The sequence below is a fragment of the Ambystoma mexicanum genome, chromosome 14 (assembly GCF_040938575.1).
Source record: "Ambystoma mexicanum isolate Mex_15411 chromosome 14, UKY_AmexF1_1, whole genome shotgun sequence".
NCBI classification, from domain to species: Eukaryota; Metazoa; Chordata; class Amphibia; order Caudata; family Ambystomatidae; genus Ambystoma; species Ambystoma mexicanum.
In genome coordinates, this window is record NC_090940.1 from 158,227,456 (window position 1) to 158,240,452 (window position 12,997).

General features: G+C 43.5%; 1 protein-coding gene across 3 annotated transcripts in view; it reads right to left on the reverse strand.

Moving 5' to 3' along the window:
- RPAP1 (RNA polymerase II associated protein 1) overlaps positions 1-12,997 on the reverse strand; it is an 850,859-nt gene that overhangs the window by 31,079 nt on the left and 806,783 nt on the right. For 2 of the 3 annotated variants that reach the window (XM_069638789.1, XM_069638790.1), the window contains exon 22: positions 4,993-5,797. In XM_069638789.1, the coding sequence (XP_069494890.1) occupies positions 4,993-5,797 (805 nt within the window). Of the gene's footprint in view, positions 1-4,992; positions 5,798-12,997 lie in introns of those variants that run through there. The other variant, XM_069638791.1, reaches the window with a different exon arrangement.

Below are 12,997 nucleotides of genomic sequence, written 5' to 3' on the forward strand. Positions count from 1 at the left end.
CCAAATGCCCTTATTTGCATGTTTTTCCTCAACAACAATTGAAATGTACTGATACTGTCACATGAGTTATTGACATCTTTGGCACAATCAGCTGAGCATGTAAGTAAAGGGAAAAAAGCTTTACTTTCCTCACAGGCCAAGCAAGTGATCAAGATAAAGGCAAAGCTTCCATTAAAATCAATTGTGAGAAAATGTAAAAAGATAAACCTTTCCTAACAAATATATTATGCAAAACAGTTATAGATTGTATATGTGTGCATAAGCATGTTACTTCAAAATGTTAAACATCTGAATCCTTTTCTGTTGACTAATAACATATTCTGTATTTTAAACATATATTTCTATAGCTGATTCAGAAATGCAATAATAAGCTATTAGGTGTCCATTCGTTAGAACAAGAAAGTCTTACTATACAGAACAGATGTCTATGCATGGACCACTCGGAAGTACATTGGAATGGCGAGTACACACCCACAAAACTGCTTTGCATGACCCAAGAAAGGAGGCTCATAAGACACCTAAACCTGCACCTTATAGGGATCATGATTACCATCCCAATAAGCAGAGAACACCACAGCATACTAACCAACCACACACAGCACGGCTCTGATCAGAACTGATAAGTGGTAAGACAAAAAGGAACATGTATTGGCCCCATGTAGCCAGCAAAATAGAACAATGTATGCAGATGATTTAAGATCGATTTCCAAAATCAACCCTCAAGGGGTGGGGGGGGGGGGATTTTTGGAGGCCATTCTATTATGGTGAACAGGGAGGCACTTGTTAGGGATCTATTCCCCCTTACTTCTCTCACAGCAATGTGAGATCCTTCTGTCCAAACGGAAGACAGCAGAACTCGCAGACAAGTTCTTCCCTGCCAATGTACCCCTTGGTTGTTCAAATGCGACAATCCCAAGGTGCCAATTGATTGAAATACAGGGAATCCAACCTCGACCCACCAGCTGCAAAGCATAAAAGACACAGTTAGCACTATAACAGTGAACACAAGCAAGGTGCTACTTGAATCAGAACATGTGGCTAACCTCTGAGTCAGAGCGGACCGATATACCAGGCCGTAGACAGTAGTGCGCTGTGTCCGTTTTCAGAAGCAGAGCACACCTACAACACAATACAGAATTCAGTACAAGGGGCTAGACCAGGGAACAATAGAACACAGAATCAATAACCCTTACCAGGTTGTAGTCCCTTTAGAGGCACAGATGTGGAATCAGAACATGATGAAGGTAGAAATATCCGGAAATGAAGAAAGGTGGAAGTAATCCTTGAAGTGGACACAATTCCTGAAGTGTAACACAAATCCTTGAAGTGAAATCAGAATGTAAAATCCAAAGAGAAAAAACAAACCTACCCCGATGGCACGAGGACGCCTAAAATGGTGCAGAAAAAGTCTCTAGTCCATGGAATCAATCCCCAGTGAAATTGCAGTTCGTGCAAGAGTATCCTCAGTGAAAATGGCAGTTCGTGCGGAAGATCAAACACCAGAACATTTTCGGGAAAGAGATTGAAGAAACGCTGGAGGAGTTGCATGGAACGAGGAAATCTCAGGTCGTGGAAGCAGGCAAGGTCGTTGTTGTGCGTCCAGTATCTAGCTTAGAACGTTAGGAACGAGGCAGTCCATTAAAGCAAGCAATGGTATCTGGCAACAGGCGAGCATTGCAGGGCAAAGAGGAATATCATGAAACAGTCTGTAAGGCAAGCGTGGGTCAGAATGTCACGAGGGCAGAGGTACGATTCAAGGGCTCAGGGAAATGCGTAATCCGGGAACAAAGGTTTGTCTGGTTCAATGGAGCATGGAAAACGGGAACAAGAATCACGAAACAAAAGGCAACAGAAACTTCATTAAGAAGCGCCGTTCCTCTACAGAGGGCATTCTTTATGTTTGAACTGAATGACGTGCTCGTCCCCTTGGGTGAGTCAGGTGACAGATCCGGCGGGCAGGCTTCCCCAGTTTCCATGGTAACATATATTGAGAAAGGAATTGTGCATTCTTACATCTTGGGAACAGATGCGGAGTGAACTGCTGCAGCACTTTCCTTAACATTGGGGTTTTCCCATTATTGGAGATTGATGCCTCACCATTTGCAGAATGTGATCTGGGAACAAACTATGTATTATCACGGGGGTCGGAATCCCGAGAAGATGGAATCCTGACAGCACTAGAGTATAGCCAATCCCAAACAAGGTAGGTAACGGAGCAGCAAGGCTTAGTCTCAAAAGGGTAGCTTAGTCTCAGAAAGGGTGTGAGAGTGGTCTTAAGTTACAATTACTCCACACAGAGCAACACCAATAATTCCAATTAGACAGGTAAATATACACATATACAATAGTTTATTAGGCCTTTATCATCCACACTAAACAGGTAAAACCTCTAGTCAAATACTGTCACAAATACTATAAAACAGATATATACATTCACCTCGGAGATATATGAACGCAGTTTATTCAATACCCCGTGCAACACAGGTAAGTGCTCAGATGCATTAAAATTAGAATATACAATTTAGGATAATCATAGAACAGCTTCCCTAGCTCAACCCTAATATGGTTTGGGGGCGTCTGCTCAAAGGTCCCCAGTTCCGAAGTATGTACTTCACAGGTAGGTTTCTGAAGAGATTGTCGATGCCAGTGTTCATGATTAAAAGAGTCAAGAAGTTAGATAACGTTAGGTAAGTAAATTCTCTCAATCCCATACAATTGGATAGGCCTAGGAAGGGATCGTTGACCAGGCCTCCAATGACCAAAGTCAGGAAAGAGTGATTTACGGACAGGATTTTACACCCATGTACTATGGAGAACGGGAGTGGAGTGGCCGAAACAGGGAGGTTAAATTACCCGCCTGACTCATTTCTCCAGAGACCAACAGAGAGGTTCTGGATTCCATTGGGGACACAATCGTCTATGCTTTGTCCCTTCGAGGAAGCCCTTGTGGTCGCGGGTGCAGAGGTCACTTTTGAATGCAGGATTTCATTTCGATCGGTTGTGTGGCTTAGGAATCAGAACAGACCACCTTAGTACACCTTTAGGGAACAATGAAGACAAACTGCAATTTGTGTCTCCAAGGTCAATCAGCGAAGGATGCTCTTCAATAGTCGAACAAAGGAGGAGGCCCTGCACAGCTTCTGTTGATACAAGAAGGCAGAAAATGCTGGAGCCGGCGTCTTATTACTCAGGTTGAAAATGCTCCAAGTTCCAAGAATGCACTTGGAAAGGCGACAGCTCCAGTGAGGTAGCCCAGAAAAGAACTGGTCAGTCCATCCATTGATTCAGGGACCCTTCCGAAGGCACAGATCCTCAAACAGGAGTTGAGACTGTTTTTTCCCACTGGTCCAAGGGTTGAAGCACAGACATGGGTCATCTTGAGATAAGACAGAGGAGGAGGGCTTTACCGGTACTTCACTGGAGTTGGTGCTGGCCAGCTGCAGGGGTCGTCCTCGGGTGGTCAACTGGCTGCTCTTCTTCGTAGAGGACTTGGCTCCAAAGATGATCTGTCGAATGGCAGCAGGAGCCCTTCTTTTATCCAACATTTGGGCTGGGTGCTTGCCCAACCCCACCAATGGTAAGGATCTGCACCATTTAAACAGGCAGTGGCTATCCAATCATGAATAACCACTGGCCACAACATATGCCCAGGAAGAGGCATTCAGGCACCCGAATGTGTACTGGGACCAGACAGTCCCAGCCTCACATACAGGCTCACACACAAACCACCCCTTTGCCCGAAAACGTAGCAGTTTCCCCCAGGAAAGGGCATTCCATATATGGCATTTCCAGACCCCGAAAAGGCAGAAAGAAGGCCAATGAACAATATAGCCAATGGACAAGTGAAAATCTTGTGGCATGGCCATCTTAGGGTGCTAGCCACCCTTGGTAGCCATTTGCGGTAAATGCATAAGTGCACAAGTAAAATAACAAAAACACGGTAGAAAAATATCTGCTGCCACCAGTTAATCCTAGGCACCTTGTAAAAGAAGCCCAAAAGCCATTACAGAAAAAGATAAGGATACAAAGTATCCTAATCGCACAAGACTTTAAGGTGATGTGTCCAATTGTAACAATACAAGAAATTCAGAAAGAGAGACATAGGGCCTCATTATGAGTTTGCCGGTCCGGAAACAAAGCTGCCGGTAAGCTCACCGGCACCCTTGTTTCTGGACTGGCAAACTACGAGTCTGCCTGCTGTGGCCGCTGTGCCCGACAGATCTGACCCTGTTAGGCGCAGCAGCCACGGTAGGCAGACTCTTCACGGGAGCACCAGCAACGTTGCTAATGGTGCCGCTCCTGTGTCTCCAAGCCCATAGAGTCCCATAGGGCTGTATGAGAATAGGGATTAACAAATATACCGGCGCCTGACTTCCCGTCTGCCGGACTCTTAATGAGCCGTGGCACCGGGAGGTCAGGCGCTGGTACATTATTCCGAGTCCGGTTGCAACCCGCCGGTAGCACCGGCAGGGTTACGGCCAGACTCGGAATGAAGCCCATAGTCTGTCAGTACTGATAATCTTATGGACTGATCAGTTTTCCCATAAGAATGAGCATAAGGGCAAGGGAAATAAAGAAGAAGGCTTTAAGTCCCTCCAAAAAGGCAGGACTTGAGTCTAAACAAAGCAAAAAGAAAAGGTGTCCCATAGAAGTCTATGGGAGGAAAGCAGCAAACAGAAAATCTTTATGAACACTGACCCATATTCTACTAGGATTTGTACACATTAAGTCTGTGACGATGCAACTTTACAAGCTATTAATCAAGGTCTATGGTGGAAATGGGAAATTATTGTCATGCAGCGTGTGTATGTGTAATTATATCGGTGAGGCCTTGCAAGTAACTTAACTATTTAACTATATAAACACTGTATAACACCTAGATTACAAATGCAAGTAAGGTATGGTAGCACCATTTGCTGTGACAAGTGCATTATGTACCTGGAGTAACAAGTATGGTTTTTCCACTCAAGCCCATTTGCCAATGTATCTTACCTCTTTGAGTGGTATCCCAAGTGATCTCAAGGTACTGACATGCTCTCCAAAGACAGACCTTCGTAGCTGAACGCTGAATCGTCTCTGGAGGGGAATAAGCACAAAAGCGCCAAAAAGGGGATCTCCAAAAGAGACACCTTCAAATTGTTCCAGGAGGTTCGCGTACAGGTCATAGAATGAAAATAGTCCAGGCAGGGGTACATCTAAATGTAAAGCATCAAGGACTTTCGGTTGACAATACAAGGAGAGAAGAGCAGCAGTGTAGCAATGAACAGGCCCTTCCCTGAACAAGTCCCCGCCTGTGAGAAAGATGCAGGCAAGCCGAGCCAGTTTGGCAGCTGCAGAAATATCATGAAGCACTCCAACACGCCAGGTTTCCAGAAGCAAGATCCATTGTAGGTTTCGCACAACTATATTGACCAAATCTGGTGGCAGAGAATTCAGCATTGTCCCGCGTGTCTCGGCATTGGCCACTTTGTTATAAATAAGGATTAGAGGGAGAAAAGGCCAATCAGAAGGCAAGCTGGGTCCTTTGGCCTCAGGGAGCAGCATGGAGTGGATGAGATGGGTCTGTCCTTTGTAGGCAACCTGTGACCGACCAAGGGCGAGTTCCAGGTGAGCAAAATGAGTAAGGTAGCAAGCACGAATGGAGGACAGTTGTTGATAGGCTTCTTTTAGAAGAATACCCCGGCTTGGATTTGTAGACAGAATAGTCCCAGATCCTGGTTGAGCCAACTTTGCTCCTTGATTGATATGAAGGATGTCGGAAAAGTCAGCTGCTTCTGGACCACCCATTTTTCCTTCTCTAGAATATGAGGAAAGCGAGAAAGAGGTGATATAGCAACACAACACATATTTAAAATAAAACACTGAAACCTTATGTATCATACATTAAGCTATGGAAAAAAACAATTAAGGGATCGATTCATGTGAGATGAGCTTCATTGGGCTGACATATTTACATGGGGACCATCACATTTTGGGTAAATTAACAAAGTGGGTCCATGCAGAAAACATGCCTTTTAGGCAGAATGCCTTGAGCACACTAAACAAGTTATTAGTCTAAAGGATCATAGAGGTGTCTACAAATTATATAACACACGCTGGGCTAGACAAGTCCGGTTCTTTAAATGAATTGCGTCTGCCTGTTAAGAACTCTTCAAGAGCAGTCTGAGTCTTTGTTCTAACACCATTGTGCTCCTCAGGATTCAATCTTGAAGTAGAGAAAATATTGAACATGTAGAAGAACTTTTGTGGAGAAAGAAATGCTGCCTCAAATTGAAAAACTTGTGATGAAATACAAAATGTAGTGTTGTGACCAGGGAAAGATGCTTGGTACCAAGGTATCTGACTTCGTCATAGAACATCGATGAATCGGTGACAAAGAGAATAATAGGATCTTTGCGGGAGAGCAAGGGATGCTGATATTAGGGTCACCTGCGAATATAGGCATGCCAGATGTCATGGAAATGTATAAGGGGATAGAATGGGGAGAGGGGTGCTACATTCTGCTCCACATATGCTGTAGGAGTTTCTTTTCTGTGCTTTCTCGGCATCTTGGAGTCAAAGGTGAATGATTTGGAGTGGAATCCAGGCCTTGAAAAGGTTTTAAAATCCCACTAAACCCGCAGGGCAAGTTCCTTACTTGACCTTTGAGAAATGCACTTGCCCTGTTGTGACAAAAATATTTACTAATGCTTTGTGTAAGATGGTGCATGTCACCGTAAGCACACTTCATATTTGGTACAATGCTACCGCCCAATGGCCAGCCATGTACAGCGACACTCACTGCAAAGTTTGTTTGCAGTAAATAACAAATACAAATTTCAAACATCCCCATACTCGCCACCAAGGTCGACTACCATGCAAATGGTACTCGCCCTTTATACAATAAAAAAATCTCCTCACCAGTGCAAGTGGGCTGGTACAATTTGTGAGTCTTATGATCTGTTTGTAAAGGTCAGCATAGAATCTGAAAGAACTCACCTTGCACCCTGGGGAATTTCTCTATTGGCGAGTGATAGGTGAATACACAGAGTAATAGCCAAGGCCCGAGTCAGATAATAGATCGCAAACATTGAGGGATGGCATTGAAGGGACATCCCAGGCACTAAACAAATACATCTAATTCCATTGAATTGCCAACAGGTCATGGTTTTGAGCGCAGCTTCTTTTTGCAGAATGGAGCCCCTGACCAAATAAACGTTTCCTGTTTGCTAGAATACACTATAATTTGAAATAAAGGCATGCAAACGGGGACGTTTGAGCACTGATCTTGTCCATTTAATCAGCAGGCTTGAAAGCTGTTTCAATTTCAACACATTTTGAAACACACTGAGAGTAAAGAGTTCTCCCTTTCCCTGAATGCAAGGACTTGATGGGTATTTTGTTTCGTATTACATTGATTCAACTATCATGGCTCTTAACCTGCAAATGCTGCAAAATATTCTTGGCAGTGTTGTGTGCAGTTTATTTTCCTATGCTGATCAATGAATTAAACGCCACTGTCATTTCTTCCTCTCCCTGTTCTGCATATTACCATGCTTTTGTTCAAATTCCACTGTTGTAATAAAAAAGGCCTGTTCAAGCTACTGTAATTTTAAAACCGATCACATATGCCACGTTCATATCATTACAGATTCATTCTGATAACCCATAAACCACATAGTGTGATACACAGGAGCGGGTGTGCGTTAGTGTCATTTGTTTCTGGGTACATTATTGTGCTATGAAGGGATGATAACGTGTAATCTGAATTCATTTAAAAGGTATGAAGCCTGAATAAACTATTTTGAGTGGTTTCAGACAAAAACATGTTGGATACTAAAGCTCCCTTTAGTGGAGAATCCACTGCATAGTCAGCTCATACACTGTGGTCTCCTTCCTCTAAGGGCCTGATTCACAGACGTGTTTTAGAATTGTGTAATCCCATTGGAAACCGGTCTGTGAATCAGGACCTAAATGTTCCGCCTCCTCAGTGTTCATTTTGGAACCTAAGTGGTATTTTCATTGGGGCTGTTGCTACTCGCCTCTGTCCCCTTGCTCAAGGTTATGCATCACTTCTTGAAAAGTAATTGATTCTACAGTGTTCGCTAAGGAAACTTGAGATCCAGTTAAAATGTCTGAATCTGACTCATGACCACTTGTTCACCCATTTCCTTCATCTTTCTTGCCATTTCTTGCGCCCCTTTTGAAGTTGAAGGACTCATGTTAATTTTCAAGGTCAGGACTTTCCTCTTAGAGGACTGAGACTGTGCCACATTCCGGTCGAAAGATGTTTCAATGTCTAGACCCTGTATTTTTCTATTTTGTGCCAAATCCACAACCTAGTTGTCACAACATCTATTTCTACCTCAGCTTCCTGACTCATGTCCTGCTTTATGTCCCATATGTTCAGAGACATTCACCTTTCAGGGCATGTTGCACTGATACTTGTATTGAGCTCTTTGCCTTCTTGCGAAGTTCTCACATGTGCTAATTGTCTTAATTCATCTTACTAAGGAAACATATTGGAGGTCTTACCTTCAGAGCCGCTATATATTTTAGCATTGAAGTCTAAACCACCTTTGCATCCTTTCACTGAGGACACTTTACATTGGGTTGCATATACTAACTTCTCAGTCTATTAAGAGTGTTCAATTGACACTAATGCCGTTCAGCGGCTTGAATCCATAGCATATGCCAGCCACCACTTTTCCTTTCTCAACTTAAGTCTTCCGCATGAATCTCCTGCAATCTGTGCAATTAGTTTCATTCTGATCCTAAGGAAAGTACAGATTGCATACCCAGTGTTGGTTTATAAAGCAGAATTTAAGATTACACAATGAACAAAACTTAAAAGCTGTATGATCCATGAACCCAAGGAGTTAATAGAACTTACAATTAATGTTAAACATTCCCATATAAGACCCAGTCAAGTTACATATTTCTTCTAGCCTTCCTGACATACTGCAGGTGTAGACATTGAAAACATCTGAAAGAAAACTACTCTCAAACTCGCTCATACTTCTTGCATGACCAAACCGGATGGTGGGGAAGAAAAGGGAATATGGCATCTACTTGAGGGACCAGGATGTGAAGAGCACGAACACGATAATGGGATCTAGTTACGCGTGCACACACTCCAAAGTGTTCAGATGAATCTTCTGAACCTGCCCTTTGGGGAGGGTTCTGAGAGGCCACTCTAGTTGGTGAAAATGGTTATTACTGACATTTAATCTAGCCAAACTATCAAGATAACGTAGGCTGAGCAGAAAGGAACACTTCAGGAGCTAAGGAGCAGGGGTGCGGGGGGAATTTACGTGCAGTTAACCACACAGACAGGCAAGTGATGGAGTTCCACAGGGGTGTATACAAATATACTAGTGTAATACAACATGCTACACATGCATACACACACACATGCACACACAGAGATTAGCTACACTTTACACTGAAACACAGTGAAAGCAGTTCAATCAACTACAGTGATTAAACTAGCAAGAAGAGTGAAAAAAAGAATGTATTAAAACAAACCACATACCATGCATTATAAATATGAGGCAGATAGCTAACTTCAGAAATCTTTCCCCATCAGGTTAGTAGGCCTAGTGCCTCAGCAGAGTCTAAGTTACAGGTAAGCGATTGATAAGTAGGATGGAAAACTCAAATTTTCCCCTACCGAAGCTTTGCAAAGCTAACAGGTTGGTAAAAGATTCTGCTTAAAATCACTCTTGAAAATAACAGGTAGGTATTTTAGGGGTATCTGCTCAATGCCACTAACTCCACTAGGGGTTACTCTGGAGGGGTCTTTAGCTGGAACTCCAGCAATCACAACCAGACAAGAGAGTGTTAGCGAGTGGACTTGGCACCAATATAGACGTATCCGATTCTAAATTACTACCAATCTGGTTTGCGGGTTGGCTTCGGTACGGAGACCGCCCTTTTGGAACTTAAAGCTAGGCCATTGTCCCGGATGGACCGTAATGAGGCTTCACTTCTTATGTTGCTTGATTTCTCTGCGGAATTTGGCCTGGTGGACCATGATATTATGTCCACCAGATTGCATCAAGTTGCAAACTTATCACCCCTTGCACCCAAGTGGGTCTCATATTTTCTTAATAACCTGGGACAGTAGGGTGTTCTGTGGCACGGCAGAATCAGAACCTGTTACAATCTCCTGTGGGGTGCCGCAGGGAGCTTGTACCTCCCCTTGTTTCTACAATATATTCACGGCCCCTTTATTTGCTATGTTCGACCACGAGAATATAATATTCACGAACTACACAGATGACACTCAGTGTGTCATCCCGTTATCTGGCTCACATACCGTGGATGAACTGGCCATTAAAAAAGTCTTCTCCATAATTGAAACTTGGATGGTCCATAACAAGTTAGCACTTAACAAATCTAAGACCGAGCTCCTTGTGATCGGATCCTCTCATACTCTAAACTTGGTTCAAGTTATGGGAGTTTTCAGCTGGGTGAAGATACTCTCATTCCTTTTAAAAAAATGAAAAAACTCGGGATCACTTTTGACCGAATATTGTCCATGAAGCAACAGGTTAGCAGCCTAGTAGCTTCATGTGCCTATTACATAAAATGACTATCTCATTTAAGACCCCTTATGTCTCAGTAAAATGCAGAAAGCATTGCAAGAGCAATAATAGGATCTAAAATTGACTATTGCTCAAGCCTCCTAATGGGCTTAGACAAGACTGACTGTAATAAACTGCTAGTGTCTCAAAACGGGGTGATCAGAGTAGTTTTGAAACTTAAACGTAGCGATCACGTCCCTCCTGCGAGACGCACTCTGCACTGGCTCCCTGTGGAGTCTAGAATTTATTTCAGGACTCTAACTATAATTCAAAAACGGAAACAAGGCAAGATGCCCGACTATCTACAACAGAAGTATTGAGTCACTCAAGCTTTTTAAGAAGAGGCTGAAGACTCATCTTATTAACTAATCTGTCTTTAGCCCCTATCTATAATCTTAGTCTCTATTGATCCTCGTTCACAAATTTATGCTTTTATGATTTTATGCTTGATGTGTCTTTCTGTTGGTTTGTAGCGCCCTCACGCTCAAGGGTCCATGGCCACGCTATATAAATGTTTTATAGTAAAGTAAAAGTAATATAGCAGCTATGGAAGAATAAGTGTATGGGAACAGGTAAGTACAATCGCACCCCTTACTCCGATTTAAAAGGGACCACACATGGGGTACTGAGAATTCCTGGGACAATTACTACTGCCATTGGCCCCATTGCTAGTCTAGGGATCACAGGTGCAATGGGCAAAGACTGTCAGGATTGGTGCTGGCTAGGTGGCAGTTCTGATCTATGGTTCTGGGCGTATACCGTTCTTTCATCGATGGCTATTTTTTCAATGCGTTTTTAACTAAAATGTTTTGCTGAAAAAAAAATGAGAAATTTAGGGGGAGGAGGAAGAGGAAACGGCATATAAAGGGTTGGGGGGGTCGGGAATGGTAAAAAAATCAATAGGGTTGGGGTCTGGGAGGATCCCCCCAAAATAAAAATCTTTCGATGGTTTTTTTTCGGCAAAAAATGTTTGTAAAAAACCTGACAAAAAATAGCCGTTGATAGAACGTTCTGGGACAGCTCCAACAGACTTGCAGCTGGACAGGTAACACAACTCAAGACAGCAGTCACAGAATGGACTATGATGAGAAGAGACCTCCAAGGCACAGCAGAAGCAGGGCATCAGCCAAGAAACCATGATCAGGAATCAGCAGGCCAGATATGTGGCTGCGATCAAGATTAGTATCCGGGCCACTCTTTTTGCAAGAGAGCAGAAACAGGAGGAAAGCCCATCTTAGGTCACAAGTTGATGACCTACACAGAATCCCATCCACCAGCACAGAAGGGTGACCAGTGCAGAAGAGAGACCTTTGTCTTTGCATAGGATGGTTGCAGGACAATTCCGACATCAGGCTTCTGTTGCAGGGTCTGGGACTGGTTGGTCCCACCAGTCCAAGGTTCGAAGCACCAAAGAGGGGGTTCTGTGGTCACAGAAAAGGCAGCAAGGCTTCGCAGGAGGATGACGTTGGCAATGCGGGTGGTCCCAAGCAATAGTGTTCCAGGTCTTCAGCATGGGCTCCTCATCTTCTGAATCTTGACTCCACAGGAGCCCTCATCTCATCCAAAATCAGGACTAGTATCTTTACAGCCCTGTTGAATGACCTGACCTAGTGCCCATGAAAAGAGCACAGAGTCAGTGTATTCTGAATAAGGATCATTGTATTAATGAACGCTGAGGGTCCAACAAGATTAAAAATTGAAAAAGAGGAATCCACTGAAGAACTCAGTCTTCAGTATTTTAGAACATACCTGCACCTGCTTGACGGAGAAAACCTATTAAAGACTCAAGAATTTCTTCATCCAGAAGCAGTAGACACATGGACAGCCCTTAGTGGCTTAACATGTGTTTTTTAGCACAACATAGTGCACCCACACACGCTTGAAAGCCAAGATAGAGACACGTGCCCATCCTAATCTATCCCAATAAAGAAACTGTGTTCCTGAGTGTGACCATCGAATTGGGCAACCCACAGTAGGCAAACCCTGAAACAGTCCCTTGTGTTTTTTTATAATCTCTACAGCCCACCAATGGCAAGGACCTGCAGCATTCAAACAGGCAATCGACAGCCACAAACCCCACATCTGCCCAGCAAGGCAGGAATATGTATTGGGCCTAAATAGTCGCAAACTCAGTCATGACCAGATCAACACAAAGCCACAAGCCCAGGAAACCGAGTCGGAACCTGGAAAGTATATTACCTCATACAGTGTATCTTGAACTGAAAGGGCATGAAGGTGACCAGAAAGCAAGGTGGCAAAAGGACAGGACTTAAACCACATGGCACAGCAATGTTGGGTATATGGTACTTGAAATGGCATTATGCAGCAAAAAGATAGTGACAGTAGTGTACCGGAACAATAAAGTAAAACACGGTTCACTGCCACCAGCCTGTCCTAGTTACATCTATAAGGTAAGACATCAGCAATAA